Source organism: Harpia harpyja, chromosome 1 (assembly GCF_026419915.1).
Source record: "Harpia harpyja isolate bHarHar1 chromosome 1, bHarHar1 primary haplotype, whole genome shotgun sequence".
In the NCBI taxonomy this organism is placed as follows: domain Eukaryota; kingdom Metazoa; phylum Chordata; class Aves; order Accipitriformes; family Accipitridae; genus Harpia; species Harpia harpyja.
Window position 1 is genome coordinate 30,828,741 of NC_068940.1, and position 20,643 is coordinate 30,849,383.

The 20,643-nt window shown below is 46.3% G+C and overlaps 1 protein-coding gene across 24 annotated transcripts; it reads left to right on the forward strand.

The window, feature by feature from the left end:
• Positions 1 to 389: 389 nt before the first annotated feature.
• On the forward strand, positions 390 to 16,984 carry TPD52L2 (TPD52 like 2). Of its 24 annotated transcripts, XM_052784705.1 has the most exons (12): positions 776 to 928; positions 1,024 to 1,142; positions 2,278 to 2,426; positions 3,255 to 3,314; positions 4,823 to 4,882; positions 9,019 to 9,120; positions 10,102 to 10,140; positions 13,137 to 13,163; positions 13,567 to 13,608; positions 14,896 to 14,944; positions 15,026 to 15,074; positions 15,156 to 16,984. In XM_052784705.1, exons 1-11 carry the CDS (start codon positions 844 to 846, stop codon positions 15,059 to 15,061), a joined length of 768 nt encoding a protein of 255 aa, XP_052640665.1. In that variant the 5' UTR covers positions 776 to 843; the 3' UTR covers positions 15,062 to 15,074; positions 15,156 to 16,984. The 24 variants fall into 24 exon arrangements, with proteins under 24 accessions (XP_052640675.1, XP_052640627.1, XP_052640692.1 ...); XM_052784715.1 differs by lacking the exons at positions 776 to 928; positions 15,026 to 15,074 and adding an exon at positions 390 to 541; XM_052784667.1 differs by lacking the exons at positions 776 to 928; positions 15,026 to 15,074 and adding an exon at positions 419 to 541 and having other exon boundaries at positions 997 to 1,142.
• Positions 16,985 to 20,643: the final 3,659 nt, after the last annotated feature.

Genomic DNA, 20,643 nt, shown 5'->3' on the forward strand with positions numbered 1-20,643 from the left:
ACCAGCCGAGGCCGACGGGTGAGGAGGGCGGAAAGGCCACGCGGTTCACAATCACGGTGAGTTACCGTCGTTAATTAACGAGCTCGGCGGGAGAAGGCCGCCAGCTCCCGCCCGGCCCGGGGTTACCGGACCCCTCAGCCGGGGCTGGCCGGTGAGAACCGGGGATCTGAGGGGCCGGTGGAACCGGTCCGGGCCCGGGAGGCCCGTGCTGGTGCTGCCCCCTTCCCTCCGGTCGAGCGAACGGCACCGCCGACCCCTGGTATGTGCGTGAGGGCTCCCGCCCCCATGACGTCACCCCCGCCTTGCCGCCCTTTCCGGGAAGCGGCGGCGGCGGCGGCGGCGGCGGGAGGAGGAGGAAGAAGAAGAAACATGGCTCCGTCGCCATGGCGACGCGGCGGGTGACGCACTCTCCCCACGACCCTCCCCGGAAGCGGGTTGGGCTGGGCGGCGCGGCGCTGATTGCGTCACGGGAGGGGGGCGGGGAGAAGGGTAACGGCGGCTGGACGGGCCTGAGGTGCCGCCATGGAGAGCGCGAACCAGGGTAGGGGCGAGTCTTCGCTCCGGACCCCGGGGATGGGTCGTCGGGCTCCGGTCGCCTTGTGGCCGGGGGACCCCGGGGACGGGGCGGGGGGGTGGTGGGAGGCGGCCCGGGGTGCTGCCGTGCGGGGTGGGCCCAGCTGGGGGCTGCGGTTCCAGGGCCCCGCGGTGGGAGCTGGAGGCCCGGTGTCCCCCTAGCCCGGGGTTTGTGGCTCGCCTGGGCCCTTGTGGGTATCGATCAGGCGGTGCTGGGCCGAGGAGGGGTTTTGGAGGGGTAGAGCTCGGTGCTTCTGTGGCTTGTGATAGATGTTCATGGAGGAAACTCCGCTGGAGGTTTCTCTTCCTCTTTCCGTGAAGCCCCTCGCCTCACCTTTCCCGTCAGACTGCCCAGGTTTGCATAACGCGCTTCGCTTGCTGGCTGCTTATGCTGTCTGCCCTTCTGCTCCTTGTCTGTGACAGATATCAACCTTAACTCTCCCAACAAAGGTCTGCTGTCGGATGCCATGACAGATGTTCCCGTGGATAGCGCGGCTGCGGCCAGGACCTCTGCGCCCGAAGGGCTGACTCTTGCTGAAGAGGAGGAGTTGAGATCTGAGCTCGCCAAGGTAACGGGGCACCCCAGGTTTTGTCAGTGGGGGCCGTGTGTGGCCGTAGCTGCGTTCTGCTGGGAAGGAACAAACAGGAGCAGGACTCGGGGTTGTGGTTCGTTGTTTTTTTGTTTTTTTAACTTTGCAGTGGCGTTACCTTTGGACCTCTCAGCCAATTGTTAAAACGCACAAAGCTGGCAGGTACTTCAAACGCTGTGGTATGTTTCGTGCTCTTTCCCAGATTGACTTAATTTAGAGCTCTAAGGAAATAAGTGGCTTTTGATGCTGTGAGCTTAATCTAGGCTTTTAGCCCCGTTTGAAGCGAGAAAATGCTTTAGGCAAGTGGTGTGTGAAAGAAACTCGTTTTTGCTTAGGAAGCTGAAATAATGAGCGCTTAATGTGCTTTCTTTTTCTACCTTTTTCTCTTAAATATTTATGACACTTTATAGGCGACTATTTTTGGTGCCTATATGCTTTTGAAGAGCTGAGAGTTTGAAATGTAATATCCTAAGTTTTAGGCACCTGTGGGGGTTTAAAGGTCAGTTTATCATTTCTATTTGAAATGTAGCTGAAGGTGATTGCAGCTGTTCTTCTGTAGTCCTTTCTTTTATTTGAGAGTCTCGTGGTGGTTCTTTGACTTGCAAGTTTTAGCAAGGGAGGACTTTGCTGCTCTGGGTGGTCACAAAGATCTTGGTGAGCTGCAGTTAAAGCAGAAATGAACCCTCTCTGCCTGGAAAGAACTCCTGAGTACTTTGAAAATGTTGTAAGAAAGATCTCTGAGGAAAAACTCTTTGCTTTAATGACACCAGAAGAAAAGAATCATAAACTAGAAACCTTAGTCAATAAGGGTTAGCAACTGATTTTTTATCTGCTGTTGAAATTACAATGCTAGAAATGAGTTCTGTTAATCTTGGTGCCATTAAGTCACCGGTATGCTGACTTGTATGGATGTTTTCCCAATTGAAGTCTGAGCTGTAGGCCTCCCATTCCAGCAACATTCGTGTTGAGTTGAATTGTTCTGCATGCACCTGAAGTTCCTACCTATTCTTTATGTTAACGAAATCTTGCTCGTTTTGAGGAAGGTAGAAAGTTGGCTTAATTTTCGGAATTTTACTAAACTGTCGTTTAAGATGAACCTCTGCCTCTCTCTAAGGTTGAAGAAGAAATTGGTACTCTCAGGCAAGTTCTGGCTGCTAAAGAGAGGCACTGTGGAGAGCTGAAGAGGAAGCTAGGTTTGACTCCCTTGGATGGGTTAAAGCAAAACCTGTCTAAAAGCTGGCACGATGTCCAAGTCTCCAGTGCGTAAGTGTTGCTTGTGATGCATGTTTATTTAAATATGAGTCTGTAGTAATTATTTCCCAGCAGCATATTCCAGGGCACTTCCAAGTGGCTGGAGGCTTTTGCTCTGATGGGTATAAAGAGTAAAAGGCGCTTGAAAAAATAAAAAATTAAAAAAAAAAAAAATCATTGCTCTTATATGTTAGCGTACACAGAACTTTCCTATCTGTGATCTGAAGAAATTGTTGCTGGATGCTTTTTCCCGTGATGTTAGAGATCTAGATCGCCACTTAACTGTTCAGTGTGCCCATTTCTGCCCGTTCTTTGAGATGTAAGTTCCTGCTACCTCGTTCTGAACTCAGGCTCAGAGAAGTGCAAAAGGCTTAAAGAGAAGTGCCTGCACTTCCTAGGAAAATGTTCTGTAATATTAGCGTGCATTACGCATAGTCATCTCTGCCTAAAGAAGATCTGAAATTAGACTGTCTGTTCCTGAACAGGCATTAAGGGTATGGTCACTGCAGTGCTTAACAGTGCCAAAAGGAAAGTCAAAGAGGTAAGTCTGACCCTGCAGTTGTGCCCGGATGTAAAGGGCTCTCGGTGCCCATAGAGATAGAGATACCGTTCAGTCTAAAAAGTCTTGGGTAACTTAACTGGAATTTGGAATTACTGACAGTGCTATTGCAGAGCAGATCGTTGAGCTGTTCATCTCACTGTTTCTTCTTTCCCTTTTCCTCATCTTCCCTCCTGCATCGCTGCCCAATTTCTGTTATTCCTTTGTAACTGAAATCTGTGTCATTGTCTTCTAAAAAATGAATATTAAAGGTTATATTCATTAACACTTTCTGTTTCTAGTTATGTGAAAACATCTGAGAAACTTGGAGAGTGGAATGACAAAGTGACACAGTCTGACTTGTGAGTGCCTCGGGCTCCTCAGCAACACCTCCTTGCTCCTTGCTGCGTTCCCCGATTTGTGCTGCTACTTGTTCTCACAGGCATTAGGGGTTGATTGGGAGCTGGAGGCATGGGGAAGCAGGGCTGTTATTAGCAGCATGCCTGGCTTCTTCCAGCTATAAGCATCCCTTGGTTGCAGAGGAGATGAGTAAACATTACTGCTTTTGTCTCTCTCATAGTCTTGTTATTGCAGAAGAAAAATTCCAATCAGTTACCAGACCACATTTTATTAAAAAAAAAAAAAAAAAGGCAAAAAATCAACCACGGTTTCCCTTTAGCTGGTCGTTGGTAGGTTACTCTGTTGTTATCGAATGTCTTATTAGTGAACCTCTGTCTTTACTGTGAAACTATTTCTCTTCTCATCATCGGATGAAGTAGGAATCAGTTTGATTATTGCCTTTCTGTACCGGGAGAGAAGGTGCCTGAAGGCATTTACCTGTAGCTGGAAGTAGGGGCTGTGCAAATGCAAATACATACATCAGCTTTTGAAAGTCGCCTGGCTCTTTTCCGTTGATGTATGTGAACCTTTTTACTGATGTCAACGCTAGAATACCATGACTTTTAGTCTTTGCAGTATGTATGAGCAGGTGACAAATGCAGACAAAGAACATCTGGCTGCTTTTGTCTCTAGAATATATTCTTTAATTATATTAGACCTCCATTCATATTAGACATGAGTCATTTTGATTTCCTGCTGCATAGCTGAATGTAAGGGAGCCCTTGAATGTGTTCTGCACTGGAGATTCTCTCCCTTCTGTCTTGTGTGGAAGGAGGTGATTATTCAGCTAAGAGGAAAATGTGGATTGGGAGCATCCCGTCATTAGGCAAGATGGCACTGATCTAATTGGGGACAGTTACACTTCTGGGTGACGTGGACTGCCTGTGATCTGTCACCTCCTCTGAGCACTTCTGCGTGTTGTCTGAGCTGGTAGCAGACACTTCCTGTAGTATTTGTTCTGTACTTCCAGTGTTAATTCTCACAACCCCTAAGGTACTGTTTTGTATGTAGAGAAACATGATTTCTAAAGATTAGAAAATGAAACTAAGTTTAACAGTTTGTTCACATCATGCTGTATTGGTAAAATACAGCTTTAAGTGTGGCAGTCAGATTTTTTTGGCCTCGCTCAGTTCACTGCTCTGTGCTTTTAATACATAGGTGCCACGCAGCATGTAGGAAGGGAGCGGAAAGTCTTTCAATTCCTGACACCTTCTAAACTGCAGACTTTGTTTCTTCATGCTCAGTGTTTGAATGTGCTTAAATAAGAAAGAAACTGGGGCTTAGGTGTCTCCCCGCCTCTCAAACAACAGCTCTTTTCCTTCTGGCTGTGCGAGAGAAGGGGGGAAGCTATTGTCAGAGAAATAAACCTATGATACTCTAAGTGTAAAGAGACACTAATAATGTGGAAAGTGTCAAAAGAAACATCTGTCATGAATCTTGGCACCATATCTAACCTCCATTGTGTTTGTAGATATCTTTCAGCCAGCAGCACACTGGAGGACTGGAATGAAAAATTAACTCAATCAGAAGCGTGAGTGTCTTAACCTTCAGTGTTAACAAATGCTTTCATGACAGTCTTCTGCCATTAATGTCCTGTGCCCCTGCTCACAGTCCTCTGCTTTGACTAGATCTATTTAAATATTTATCTTTTCTAGCTTTCACTCTTTTAACCCAATAAATGCCTCTTCTGGGAGAGGAAGCTTTTCCTCAGGTCAGTATTTGATTTTGCTGTGGTCCAAGTGATACTCTTCAAATGCCTGCCTGCTCTCAGAGGAGAGCTGGCTGAAAGCACTGGGTAGCCGAGACCTATGTGCCACGCATTGTAGCTTCAGCTGACAAGCTGTGGAATAGCCAGACTGACCTCCTCTTGTTACCCTCAACGTGCTCTGCAGGGAGCAGGAGCTTTTCTTTCTGCTGTGGTACCTGATGAGAACAAATAGAGCTGTAGTGTCCAAGGCAGTTGTTCTGTCATGTTGGGACCCCAAATGGACTTGAACAGCTTAAACCTCACAGTTATACTCCGGTTGTTGGCTGCGAAGGTCTCTTAGCCATGTTTTTATTAAATGCCTGAAATGAAATTCTCATCTGGACTAAATTAAGGAAGCATATTATGGAAGTTGGCCTTTGTCCTTCTCACTGCATCTTTCCCACAGTATATAGGGGAATACTTTACAGCGATGCAGCGGGAGCAGGTAGGTAGTGTCATTGTTTTCTGAACTGATTTAAACCATGGTAAGGTAGGTCTTAGGTAAGCCAGCTTTTCCTGTTCTCTGGAGTGGATATGAAATTCAGTCCTTTCAGCTGGCTTGTTATTGGCAGTGTGTGTGAATAGAAGGTTTTCTTCGTAAGACAGGTGAAAGATGAGCAGAGATAAAAAGTAGGAGTATTGGAAAAAACTTCCAAGTATGCAGGTCTACTTTCAGTGTTCCATATATGTTTGCTAGATTAAGATAATGTAAATTGTCATTATTTCACTTGCTAAATAGAATGACCATGGTGTTTATGCTTGCTGACAGTATGACTGACTCCAGCAGCATTTAATCAGAGTTCCCTCCCTGGGTGTGCCTGCTAGAATAGAAAACTTCTCATTATATCTGTTTCCTTGTACTTAATAAGCGACAGAAATGTGGCGGAAGCGTGCTTTTGTATAGCACTTGAGGCCTGAGTAGCTGTGGCATGCTAGTTTTCCTGCTTGCTTTGGCACCAGACAGTGACAAGTGACAGTTAGCAAGGTAGATGCTGATTAAAATGGAGGGGTGAGGGGGATTGAAAGGTAAGATTCCAGCAACATTTCAGAAAATAAACAGAATTTCTGCTTCCTTTGTCTAACACTCAGTAAGTGCAAAGAGTCAAGTTGAAGAAATCCAAGGTTGAGGTTTTATTCATATGTTTTGGGTTTTTTATGCAAATGCATCCTCTTTCCTGTTTCAGAGCTTCTCTGCATTATAACTAACAAGCATCCTGACTGAACTGGGAATGGGCCTAACTTGTGACCTTATGGTGCTTCTGTGCACTGTTGAATTTCCTGGTAATTGCCATTCCTGACAACAGACTTGCCCTCTGCAAGCAGTACATAGACAGGACAGAAATCAGCCCAATCTGTCTCTAGCTCCGGTTTCATTGTAACCAGGATGCAAGATGACTTGGATGGTTTGTGTACTTGGCCAGACAGCACAAACAGTGATTGCTGGATAAAGGCAAGTGAGACGAAGCTGGTATTAATGGATAAAGGAGAATTTGAGGGTGCAGGTCTGGCTCCTCCCTGTCAGGGTTTATAGGAGAGGGTGCAATGAAATGTTTGAATGCTACAAGATGAACACCACAGGGCAGAGATAATTTCTGCAGCTTCTGCTGCAGCCAGTTGCCTGTTAGTAGAGCAAGGTATTAATCAGAGCTCATATTTATTATTCCCAGATTTCGATTATGCTGTTGTGCTTTGTACTGGTGCTAAGGGAAGAAGGTGAGTGAGTGTCAATTTATAGCCATGGTAAACCTGGCCGTGTCACTTGCAGGAGAGTAGTTGCGACTTCTGGGTCAGGGCTGAGCATAGTTAAGTTGCATTAAAGTCTTGTATAACCTGATCCGTGGTTGTCACAGATGCAGTTCCACATGTGTGTCTGATGGCAGTTCTGGGTTAAAGAGCTTCTCATCTCAGCTGCACTTTCCTGGCTCTGCCTCCTGTGTTGCAGTGGTGGAGCTGTGTACGTGTGTGGGGGAGCTGTGGATGCAGGACTAGACTGGTGATCTGATCTGGCTGCTGCTGTCTTTTTTGTTCTTCCAAGTTTATATTTTAGCCAGATCGTTTCCTTGATCTAGATTACTGTGTCAGCACAAACAGTTCTGGCATCATGGAGGAGCACACTCAGGCAGAAGGAGCAGCACTTGAGTGCTAGATCTTTGGTTATCTTAAGAATACTGCTGTCAAGTGTGGAAAATACAGTTGGAAAATCTCTGGCCTTTATCTGCTGAAGCTAGACATAATACCTGGGAATCTGCAGTGTGCATGGCGTGATGGTGTCCTTTGAGTCTGTAAACCATTCCTCTCATTGCTGCTGTGGTGCTCAGTGCTGATCTCTGAGAGTTGAGTGCCAAGTAGACGTAGAGTCAGCACAACATACTTTGGTAAGCATGGGATCTTTGATGCTTCTGTTAGGCAGCTGTAAATCAAATCCCATGACAGGACTCAGTCAGCCGAGGAGGAGCCTGACTGCTGAAGGCAGGGATTGAGATCCTTCTCTTCCAAAGCAGCCTTGTCCCTAGGGTTCAAACACAGTTATTGCGATAGGAAGGCATATGTGTGAGCAAGGAGCACTGATGCTGGCCAATTCACTCCTAAATTGTCCTGAGGCGACTGCTTCTTGCAAAAGATTGTGCTGAGAAACAGTATTGAGGCGTTGCTATTGGGGCACACTCAGGTTCCTTTGGAGTCACTAAATTCTAGAGGAATTGGTCTGAAAAATGTGTAGGTTATAGGAATTTTCTTTGTGGGATGAGGGAAGGTAAAGCTGATGTGGTTTTGCCCTGTTCTGCATAAGTCTTGTGTACACTCTTGATTCAGAAATACTTGGCTGTGGTCTTAAATAAAAAAACCCCAACAAACCAACACGTAATTCAGATGCTGTGGTGCCGTCTCACGCACTTCTGGCTGTAGAGAGTGAGATGTAATTAAGTCGGCTGTCATCATGGTACTTCTAGCCTTGGGATCTCAGGCACGAGAGAGAACATTACCTGTTTATAATGGCCCTCTCCTAAATACCCTAGTCAGGCAAAAAAATAATCTCAAGCTGAAATATTTGGAATAAGAAAACTTGGCTTAAATTGTTGAACTTGTTTTCCAGCCTGAGTTTTTTTTTTTTTTTTTTTTTTTGTAATTTGAAGAATGCCATAAATCTAGATGTTAACTACCAACTGTGGAATAGCTTAGAGAGGATGAGTTAATGAAAGTGGCTGAGAGAATCATTGTTCCTAAGATTAGTCTCATCTGAAGGAAACAAAGGTTCTCAAGTGTCTGTCTTCTCCAGCTCTGGTATAAACTGAAATGTAATCAGCTGACAAAATACAAGCTGTCAGACTTCTTATGTATTGTGGTTAATGGTAACTGATAGGAAACTTCTCTACCAATTTATTTCTAAACCGCAGTTGTAGAGATAATGCTGATTCCCGCATTTCTTTTCTATAGAGTGGTGTTAGTCTTGCCTTTTTCCTCCATAACCTAATGCTACAACAAACGCTATATCCTCTTCAAGGCTGCAAGCATGTTATGGAATAGGTTCCTAGACTTACTTTCTCAAGGAGACCAAAAGATAGTTGTAGAGCAAACAGGATACGATGCTATGGTATTAAGAGTTTCCACATGGAAAATTGGGTGGTTTGGGGTTTGTTTTTGGTTTGTTTTTTTTTTGCAAATGTTTGTCAGATTTAAGATCGCGTGGTCAAAATGGTAAAGTGAGTGTAGGGAAAGGTTAATCCTACACTTGCTGTTTTTTGAAAACTTCCAGTCTTTGAATATAAGCAAGACTGGAACGGGTTCTTCCAGTGAAGTCAGGGCAGCTCACTAACCTAGCTTCTTTCCTTTAATATGGGTTCCTTTTTCAAAATGGGGGGGGGATGCTTCTTGCTTTCAGATCCGACCTGTTAGTTCAATTTATGATGGTTTTTTCTATTTAGTTATAAGAAGACCCAGGAAACCCTTTCCCAGGCAGGACAGAAGACTTCAGCAGCGCTTTCCAATGTAGGTTCTGTTATCAGCAGGAAACTTGGTGACATGAGGTAAGATTTCTGTTTTGCTCTCTGGTGCTTTGATCTTGGTTTCAAACAGTAATGAGACTTTAGACAATAACTAGGCTCTTTTCCATTTTTCTGCTTAGTCGGCAGCACATTGCTGTTGATAGGCTACCCTCTTCTATGTGGCCCTGTACGTTGTAGTTTAGGTCAGATTAAACACTTATTAGAGACTTGTTGGTGGGATAAAACCTGTTCTAAGGCATTTAAGTTTGATTTGGCTTAGGGGAAGTGGCAGAACGTTTTCAGCAGCCTTCCCCCTTTTACAGTCATATTGTTTCACTGCAGCTTTTACATTATAAGTAAGAAACTAGTATTAAAGTTTACCTTCTCCGTTCATTACTGGATTATAGAGGTGTGTCTTATCAGTGTTACTGCTAAGGATTAGAAAGGGGTCATCACTCCTGTGCTCTGTTATGCTTTAAAATGGGGTAAAGTCTGGATGCTGCATTTCGTGCAGTTTCAAGCCCTGTGTGTCGACTTTCTGTAGAGAAGGGCAGTATGCCTTCCAGGCACAGTTATGTCGTGTTGATTGGAAGATATGAATTGATTCAGAAGATCATGACAACATTAAAAATTCCTTCTTGTTGTTGTTGGTTATCTAGATTCCTGAAGCAGATGACTGCTGAAGTAATTGCAAATTTAAACCTCTCTGAATTGGAAAGTGGAGGGCTCGTTCCCTTGGTTGCTGGCTGAGGTTCTTGCTCTGTGAGTTTCTCAGCTGTACAAAATTCAAGGCTAGAATTGGTGATTTACTCGCTCTTCAGAAATTTAAACTAAAGATTGCTTCCCCATTAATGGTTACATCCAAGTTTTTCATGCAGAATACCTTGACCATGTTTTTCTTGGAATTGAGAGCTAATTCTGAATATACAACCTGTCTAGGCTACTAAGGAAGTATTCTTAGAGCTTGTATTTAACATGATTTATCAGACCTTGGATTGAATGGGTAGCTGTCATTCTTTGTAGGGAATTTCCTATTCCATTGTGGCTGGGAGTATCCAAGTGGTAAGAACTTGTTGGCCTCTGATCACATAGTACTGATTTATTCTAGTTCTATCCTCAGTGAGTTATTTACTGTGTTCCTGGAGGGTAATTTTTGGTGTTTTCAGTAGCTCACTTCTCTGAACTTGGCAGAGGACTAGCTGGCTTCCTACCCTTTCCAGTATTCAAGTTTTAACTTTTCTTTGCTGGAAACTACCTAGTCTGCTGGAATAAGAGATTTACATGTAATCACAGCAGATTACAGATACTGGCGCAACATGTGGTGGTAACACGTTTTGCTAAACCGATAAGTAAATTTGGTGCCTGACTTCAGCAGTCTGGCCAGGCTGTTGTGGCAAAGGGATGGGAACTGTGGTTTTTGGACCAAACGGGGAACTCCTGAACCAATGTTGCCACCAGAAGAAGCTGTTTTGGCAGGCTTGGTCCTGCCTGTTGTCTTTTGGTTGGGAGAATCCAGTTCACCATGCAGCTGCAGAAATGTTTGTGCCATCCCAGGAACAGATGATGGAGGGAGGGGATGCATGGCCGAGTGAAGAGTGCGCCTGTTACTCCTGGTGACAGAGCTGGCCTGACATAGTCGTAGTGAAAATGGGCTGTGTAGTCTGCTGGCCTGCAAACAAGTTAGACCTTTGCAGCAATGGTGTTGCTCAGCATTAATCACCAACTTAAACACCTGCATTCCTTTTTATAGCTAATACCTTGGGTGATGTATTATGAAATACAGGCAGCTTCTGTCTTGTCACCCGGGAATCCCGGCCAAAGTTATTTCAGCAGGATTTGCTTTATATATGTGGCCCTGTGGGGGAACACAGTAATGATTTTTTTTAAGACTTTCAGTTTTTATATGTGTATATAAACAGACTTCTGTCTCCTGTGCTGCATTCACGTCTTGATATTTCTGATTCTGAATAAGGTTTAACTCTGAGCATAAGTTTCTGCAGGAACTGTCCCACTTTCCACCCTTGTCAGGTGAAACTGTGAATGGTGATCTCTGATATGTGATCAGAGCTGACGAGGAGTGAAGTCTGTTGTAGTGTTGTGATCACTTCTCTGAATGAGTGGGGATGATCTCTGTTCCCAGAGAACCTCTGTTACAGGCCTCATAGCCTACACTGCAACCTCCATTACCGTACTTTCTTTTTTTCCTTTTACACTACAAATTCACTTGTAAAGCAGGTTTATTTTCCATCACTGGAAGTGTTGAGATAACAGAAGGGATTTCCGTGTTTAGTCAGCCTTCACCGGTTGATAAATGCAAGGAAGGCATGATGAATGGGACAAACGCCTCCGATAGACGGAGGGCGTAGTCATAATTCCATTAAAAATACTTGGACCAAAATGCTATGAAATACAAGCAATGTGTCCCTGGGTTAAATCTTTAGGGTTGCTGTATTCTGGTCAAAATAATTTTAAATGTTATAGCTGTGGATTGTAAGGAGACATTGTGAAGTTAATGTGGTAACTGTGTGCTAACTGTATTAATGCTGTTGCTCTATTAGCTTGCCTTGAGGGGAGAAAATGTAGCTTAATTAGTGGGTGGGATTTTTTCAAATCTTGGCCAATTCAGCTTTTTCTGTTATCTCCACTTACAGTTAAAAAGTAAATTGGCTTTTAGACATTCTGTTCCTGCATTTTACTGACTCCAGTAAACTGCAAAATTGAAAGTGTTTTCTTTTTGTTGATAACAGCTTGCTTTGTGGTTTTGTGTCCCCCAATACACTTCATGTTGTCTGATGAAGGTTGCTGCTGTACATAATACTACAAGCAAATTCATTATAAAATGTTAGCCTGAGCCCCAAAGGTGCCTGCAAATTCCTGAATTTATGTAAACTTTAAATCCTTATGAGAGGAGGAAAAGAGTTACTGCTAGGTCCAGGCCAAGATACTGAACAAATGAACCAGTGCTTGTGGTATTGCATACAGAGTAGCATGGTGCATGGACATGTGTTATCTGTGTTGTTCTCCTTTAAGCAAGAGTAAGTAGAAAGTTAATTTATTTCACATGCAAAGACAGCATTTCAAGGAGTCTGCCCTGCCAAAGAGCTGACTTGGATGCATGGGGAAATGAAACCACAAAGCCTAACGTCTTTGCTCTGGCTGTAAGGAAAAGCCCTTGTACTCCTTGCCAAGTACTTCAGATCCTACTTGCTGTGACTGTTTCCTGCTGCAGAGAAAAAAATTATACTGAAGTGGAATAGAACACTGCTTCTGGTCAGAGAAGTTCCTTTAGAGCATCCTGGTAATCTTACTAGTAGAAGTAGGAAACCTTGGTCTGTTATTTCAGACTACTGAGATGCTACTGCATTGCAAAATCACACATGGAAATCTGGTAACCTGGTGGGGGATAGTTTGCCTTGAAACCTAAAAATGGGCAACCAGGTTATAGAGTAAACACAATACCTTTTATCCAGATACTCTTATCTTTATTATGCTGAGATGTTTTGTTCTCTGAGCTGTAACTTTGAGATCTGCAGGCTTGGCAAGATAGTGTGCAGGTATCTATTGCATGTTCCTGTTACTGAAGTTTTCAGCCAGAAGTCCGAGCAATGCTGTCTTTGTATGAGAGCTCGTGGGGGGAAATGGGGGAAGGAAGTGTCTTTACCAAATTAGCTAGTGCTTGGTAAAACCCTCAGTTTAGGAAAACATACTCTAGAAAAACAAAATCACATGAAAGCAATGGATAGGGGTAGGTAAAATGTTTTAGTTTGTTGTTGCACACCCACTCCTTTCCCTCCCCAGCACCCTGGTTCTAAGTTGCTGTAGGTGCTGTTATTGTTCTCTGAAAAACGTCTTAGCTTGGCTTGAGTTAATGAAAAGCAATTGGGTTTTTCTTGCTTCTGTAATTTATTTTGAGAGGCTTCCTCCTGGGTAGTTGACTTTGCTGTCCCATGATCCTATGACCATGTGCCTGCTTCACTGCCCTGCATTTAGTGTTTAGATCTGCACAAGTATCTGACCATTGCTTCCCTTTTCTCTCTGCTGTCCGTGGCTTTTTCCAGGGCTCACCCGTTCTCGCATTCCTTTAGGTAAGACACTCTTCAAGGCTGCTAAAAGAGCATTTGTTTCTAGGCTAGCCCTTGCAGATATTAAAGGGGAAGTTGATTATTTAAGCCTTGCCTACCCTTTTGACACAGATTGAGAAACCTTCCACAAACCAATGCCCTCTAATTGACTTTTGTATCACAGTTGCATTTTGCCGTTAATAGCAGTTAAATACTCGTGCTTACAGTCCTGTGTCTGGAAAACTAGTTCTGGGCTGCAGCTGTTAAATAAGGGAAGAGAGGGCTGGCTCTTACTGCTTTGGTTGTCCATAGCAGCCTGTGTGTGGACTGTAAGTGCTTAAGAACCAGGGGTATGCTGCTTTTGCATGGTATCAGTATAAAATTGTCATTTAACTTTTTCCTCCTTATTCTGAATGCTTCCGAGTAGCAGCTACTCCATTCGCCACTCGATAAGTATGCCAGTGATGAGGTAATGTAGCAAATATCCATGTCTCCTGAGTGGGGTCGGTGGGAGAGTACAGCTGACTCTGTCATTACTGGGCTTTTTGTTCCAATTTGTACAACTGGTTCCCTTCTTAAGCAGACCCTACGCAGAGTATGGGGTAACCATGTCCTGCAGTTTGAGTAATTCCGGGTGGTTTTTTTACCCAATCTCTTTTTATGGTTATTAGCACCTGTGTTGTTCTTGGACTAAGTGCAGTGTTGCAACTGTACCAAAGTCTAATTGAAATTCGCAGCTTTCAGAGGTCCCTGAAGGGCAGGGATTACAGTCCTCCTCTCGCAATGTACAGCATGGCCATTGCTAATACTGAGATGAATCCTAACTTGAACCCTCTGTCTCCAGCGTGGAAACTCAGCGCCCTGCCCAGCATGCCCTTGTGGTGCATTAGGTGGTGATCCCCTTGCAGGAGAAACAACTGCCAGGGCTGGATGAGGCCCACAGAAGCCCCCTCTCTGTTCATCCTCATTCCAGATTGACGGAGGTTATTTTATGGGCGCAAATATAAAGCGATTCTTTGGAACAAAAATAACTGAGATAAGACTAGTCATCTCCCAGCTCCCAGTGCTCCCACAGCCTAGCCCGGGGAGAGCAGCTCTGTATGAGTAATTGCCTGGTCTGCATGCTCGGTACAGAGCACTCCCCTGGAATCGTTCGCCAGCAAAGCAGCTTGTCAGGTTATCAAACAATTGATGTGGTTTTCTTGCTAGAAATATGAAATCCTCTGATTAATTTATTGCACTGTGTTTATGAGCATTTCCTGATGCAGATGATTACTCCTGTAGCAGTAAAGCTACCCATAGGTACAGGCACGTGGCCCTTTCCCTTCCTGCCTGCGGGATGTGATATGGGAAACTGAAGCCTTTGTTTTAAACCCTTTTCAGCTTTTCCTTTCCATTATTTAAGACAGCGTGCTTTTAGTTGGAAGCCTTGTAAAACTAAGAGCTAGTTTCTTCTCTACTTACCACACATTGATTCTCTAGTGAACTAGGACTTGTTTCCCTCAACATTTTAGCTTGAGCAATTGAGTGGATTGTACATGGTATAAATGTTTTCCTTCAGAGTTTGTATGTAATGTTCTTGTCTGGTGTGCCTGAGAGACTTGTGCCAAAGGCTGTGAGGAGCTGGAAGTGTTCTGGGTGCTGCTGTCACTGCATGGGAATAGCCAGAGAGCCCAGTCACGCTGTGCGATTTGCTTTAGTTAAGAACTAACTTGTCTTAATTTGTTCTTTGTTTTTTTCCTCTCCTTTCTTCAAGGAATTCTGCAACCTTCAAGTCATTTGAAGATAGAGTTGGGACCATAAAGGTAACAGTCTGCTTTGTCTTGTAAACATATAGTGTGAAGCCTTATGCAGAAACTTTAATTTCTGCAATGTTTTTCTTATAGACTAGCATTCGGGCAAATGGCCTCTCAGATATGTGAAGTCTTTGCTACAGTAGGTGACCTTGACAAGGGGGAATTGACTTGGTATTCTCAGTGCTGCTTTCTTGTTATCCTAACTCTTTTTTCCTTTCAGTCCAGAGTGGTGGGCAGCAGGGAAAATAGCACTGAAGGCCTCCACTCCCCCTCAGGAGCTGGAGACAAGCCTCCACAAGACAACGCTCCTTTCTAGACCTGCGATGTGGCTTTGCACGGCTGTGCACAACTGTAAGAGTGAGCCCCCTCCCTCCCAAATCTTCACAACAGCAACAACATGCGAATCCAAGAAGGGGCTGAGAGCCAGTCTGGAGAGATCCATCATTCATTCATAGACACTGCTGCTGGATCCAAGTCAAATAAAGAGAATGCAAAGTTTTGTACACAAATAATATTTTACACTAAAGTTTGTAGATTAAATGTATCACTGCTGTCCTTTTGGGAGAGCATGTAAGATGGAGTTTCCTTAAAGCAGCTCAGAAATGCCACTGTTGCAGATGAAAACAGTTTTCCCTTGTCTGACATAACTTGGAACAGATACGTTGCCCTGAGCAGCGTGAGGAGGGCAGCTACTGGAGAAGCCAAGTGCATGGGCTTCTTAGCTTCAGCTTCTGGCTATGTTCTCTGTTCAGGGCATGCCATGCAGCTACTCGGTGAGCTCCCAGGCTTCTCCCGTTACTGTTTTCTCTGGCTCTCATTGGAGCAGTCTTGTAAATGGGGTAAACAGTTGGGTTTTCTTCTGGGCTCCCAAAAGGAAAACTTCACTTAGCAGCTGCCTCGTTGTTACACTAATGCTCTAGCTTTAACAAAACTAAAAATCTTTATTTTTAAATGCAATGAACTTTAAAGAAATAAAGCTTAAAAAAAAAAAAAAAAAAAAAGGAAGCTTCGGCATCATATTAGGGAAATGCTCCCTTGGACTCTGAAACTGAATTGCAAGCCTTACATCACCTTATGCTTTACTTGTTTATGATTTTTTTTTTTTTCTATAGAGAAGACTGTAAGGGTTATAAAGCTGGATGTTGAGCACTGGAGTTTTGCATCATACAGTAGTAGCAGCATGCTTATAAGCCTGTTCTTGTGTTAGAATTCAGTGGTGCACTCCATTTCCTGAGTGTATGAAACTTGCTTCTCCCTTCTCAGTTTATGCCTTCGTTCTTGGAGGAAGAATTTCTGAAGGCTGCTAGCAACAGGGCCAGATTAAAAAGGCCAAAGCTGTCTCTAGCAATACGGACACTATGTTGGAGGGACTCTGCTCTGCTCTCTGTGGGCTCCTCCATCTGGTACATCTGACTGTGACTGGATGGGTTTTTCAATTGAAAGCCCCAGCTCTAATCTTGGTTTACAAAACTGGCAGAGAATCACAGAGCTCAACCAGTTCCCCCAGGGGCTGGACGTTTTACTCTTTTGATGTCCAACTTCATTGCTCAGGAGCTGAAAAATTCCACGTTTTCTTTTAGATGCCTGATCTTATTCTAGGCAAGGTGCCTCCACATAGAAATATCTAGAGTGAGCAGTTCTGTGCCTTGGAGGCGAAGTGGCACTTACTCAGGTCTTTAGACTTGCTTATGTACATATCTGGGTAGTTTTAGTGGTTTATCACCCTGGAGGGACTGATCCGTCTCTGACCCTTCTTTAGAGAAGCAAGTTTTGACACTTACCTGCTGATTAATCTCCGTTTCCCCCACCCCTGCTCCCCTCCCTCTGCAGACCTGGGGACGCGGGATGAAATATTAGAAGGCAGATGTACTAGGCAGTAGGTGGAGTGTAGAGTGTCATTTACTGGCACTCCTTGTTTGACTGAAACTGGCCTCCCTGTGAGGAACAGAGCCAGTGAAACGGGGACTGCTGGAGCTTGGGTATTGAACTGTTTCTCTATATGGATAAATAGTGAGGAAACTTGTCAATAAAGCGTTCCTTTGGGAGAAAGTGGGGTGAATGTTCTTGTCTTGTTCTGTCTAACAGTACTGGAGTCTGGTCTTGGGTGTGTGTTCTGAACTTGTCAGGCAAATAGCAACTGCCTGCAGCAGCTTCAGGCGAGAAGCAACTCAAATATTCTTTCTGTTGTATCCTGTCCCTCTGGCTTGTTTGTTCATTGGCTCTCCGGATGCTTTCTTGTGAAGGGATGTACTAAGTAATATTTACAGTCTGATGTTTCCTTTACAAGAGGCCGAACACCAGCTGGTTCCCCAGACATACCTGTGCTCAACCAAGGGCTGGGGAGTCGCAAGCCCACGTTTATCCTCCAAGTACCATTACGTTGCTCCCTTCCCAACCGGTGCCGCAGGTGAACCAGACGCGCCTCGAGCTTCCTCACGCTGTTTTCCTGAGCTCGGAGCGTGGGACCGCAGTCACAGCGGTAATCTTGGCAGTGGGGGCTGAGGCTGGAGAAACTTCTAATGTGGAAAAGCAGCAGCTGTGGTGCTGGCTCGGATTTACGGTGTGATACCTCAGGGAATTGGTTTCTTGGAAGCACTGGGCGTCGCTACTGATTTAAACAACATGGTGCAGGGGGATCAGCAACTGTATGGCTGGAGCTAGGAGCTGCTCTCTTAAATTTAAAAGGGCAGCGGAGAGCAAGCAAATAGGTTGTGAGAGAGGCCAGCAGAGCTCTGTAGCTGCTTGGTGTGCTGTGCTTTCAGAGGAAGGATGCCTGGCTAGGTTTGAAGCATCTGCTTGGTGGTGAGGGTTTGGCTTTGGTTTTGTGGGGTTTCGGGGTTGGTTTGTTTTGAACGTTGGGGTTTTTTTGCTACTGCACTTCTATAGGTAAAACTACATCTCTGCAACTGGTCTGAGAGCAAAGGGGTTGGTATGATACCTGATCCTGGAGGAGAGATGCTGCAGGGAACACCCCAGGCTGTGGAGCTGGGGCTCCGAGCTCCCCTGCAAGAGCCCCAGGGGCAGGGTGGGGGGATGCTTTTCCATCTCCCTAGTCCCTTCCAGTGAGGGATCTCGGGTTTTTTGAAGGAAGGTTAATTAAGCCTTCCCTTCCTGGTTACAGGCCTGACAGCGGTTTTGTTAGTTCCCAGTTTCTAAGTGTGCTCCTGGCAGCTCTCATGGGTGCAAACCCCCGGTTTCCTTCGGGGCTGGCTGTGGACTGCAGTGTCCCCTGCAAAGGATGGGGGAACACAGCTTCCTTCCCTGCAAAAACCCGGGACCAGGAGCATACGAAGCCCCGGCAGCCTTGTGAGCACCCGCCTGCTCTGTTGTAACTGGGGGAGACGGCTTTGACAGCAATATTCCTTTTCTGTTCATCCCCTGCCAACAGCCTCGGAGGGCCAGAGCTGCTCAGAGGCGCTCAGGGGCAGCCGGTGTCCCTGGGTGGCTCTCCTGCTGCCTTGGAGCCTGGAGAGGGTTTGTCCTGGAGCTTTCCCAGGGTCACTTCTCTCTCCTCCCTTTCTCCTGTTGCTTCCCTTAAATGAAACATCCCGCTATTAAATCTACGCTAACGAGGCCAGCACACGAGACCCGTCAGAGTTGGGATCTTCGCAGGCAGCGACAGAGGCAGCAACCAAAACAGCGTCTCCTCTTTCCTGCTCCTCTGGTTTTACCGCATGATTTTCCTTTTCTTTCCTCATCACTGAGGACTTGCTGGGCCTCCTCTGACTGCTGCCATGTGTTGGGGGGAGATCTGTGCTGAGCAGACGTTATCAACTGGGGACGCAGTAGCCGATGAGAGGCTTTTCCCACAGTGGTGCCTCCAGTGCTGCTGCCTCCCCGGGAGGATGCTTGTCTCTCCCCAAACCTCCCGCTGCTGCGGTTTGTCTCTCCCGGCTCCATGGTGTAAAGCACAGGGCCAGGTGAAGCAGACGCCTGTTTCCAAGCTGGGTGCTCATGCAGCAGCATCTCTGCATGGCCAGATCCCACTGCCGGCCTCGGCTGCTGTGGCAGTGGGCAGGGCTGGATGGGTCAGAGGGATAATTTAGGTCCGTAATTGGGTGAGTACCCAGCAAACAGGAGGGAGCTGAGATTCACCAGGGAAGGGAGAGCAGCAGGCGCTCCCGAGGATGCCCGAAGCCACATTTTGGGGTGTGGAGACACATGAAAGAGACTCGGCAGTCATCATCGTCCCCCGCCAGCAAGCACCCAGGGACAGGCTCACACTCTTGGCTTGAAATGAAAACTTCCCAGGGGATTTGGGATGTTTGTCTCCTGCCCATGAGGGAGAGGATGGGAGCCCTCATCCCAGCAAAGCACCAACCCCTTGCTCCTGCATCACTGGGAGTTTCCTAAACCCCAAAGTTTAAGGTGACGTGCGGTGGCCAGGCAGTTTGGCGTCCTGTACCCTTGCTCTCAGTTTGCATGCCGTAATCGCCTAGCTTGGAAAGGAGAGTTTGGGAAAGTCCAGCACGGGGCACTGGAATACCTGAGCCATCAAAAGGAAAACTGCATCACTTTAAAGGAGAGGGTGAGCACCTACACCCAAAGACTGGACGGCTCGGGCAAAGGTGCGCAAGGTGCGGAGTCTTCATCGGGAGCATTGAAGGTGGCGGGAAGCCGGATCACTCCATCCCACAAAGTGGGAACAAGCAGATAAAGAGCAGAATCAAAAAGCAACTGACTGCAAAAAGTTATAGGGAACGATTTTTCCATGCTGGCACCATGTCCCGACTCTCAGCTGAAACCATGGCAAGCATTTTTTAAGGAATTTGACATTTATGCTCGTTAGAGGGGTTGCACAACTGCTCCGGTGGCCAGGAGCCTGCTCTTATCCCTGGCTGAGCAGGCAGTGTCCAGAGCCAAGCTCTGGCCCAGGGCTCCCAGCCTGGGACCACTTGCTGTATCCTTGTGGGTGCGAGCAGCCGGGGCTGGTCCTGCGTGGGTGCTGGGGTGGCTTCAGCGTCTCTTCTTGGGCGCAGACTCTGTGCAAGGCCGGTGCTGGGGACCCCCACATGTAGCCGGTGTTTTGGAGGGGGAGAGGTACCGGCTGTCCTCTGGAGCATCGGTGCTGGAGCAGGGCAGGGGATGGGGACTCGGCAGCCACCGATGGAAGCCGGGGCTTGATTAATGCGCGGGTGCATGATTAACGGCGATGACTCCGTTGGCAAATGGGATTCATCGTCGGTCATTTCTTTGAACGTGAGTCAGAGGCAGCAGACGGGAAAGGCTGTTAGAGCAGCGCGGGGAGGTCACAGGCCAGCGGGGCCGTGCTGGGGCGGTGGGAGGGATGGCTGGGATCAGCGGCGGTGCCCGGGCAGCGTTCCCACACCGGCACTGGGGTCACCCACTCGGGGATGCACTAGATGAGGGGGAAGCTGGCTTTTCACCCACCGGTGCGAAACAGCAGCGTTCCCCAGGGACCACCCAGGAGCACCAGGAAACTTGAGCAACTGGGAAAAACACTCAAGCTCTTGAGCTTAAAAAAACCTGTTTTCCTCTAATTGTAAGTGCTTGTTTGTTCATTAAAAGGAACTGGCTCAGCACCGTGCTCCCGGGGCACGCAAGAGCCGGCAACCCGCCTGGGGTTGTGCAGGTGGCAGGCTGGGGGCAGCACCCCAAGAAAAAGCCCAGGTGATGAAGTTGCTGCAGGAACCCGGTTTAAAACTGATGTGTGTGAGCGCTGGAGCCCGACCACCCCGCACACAACC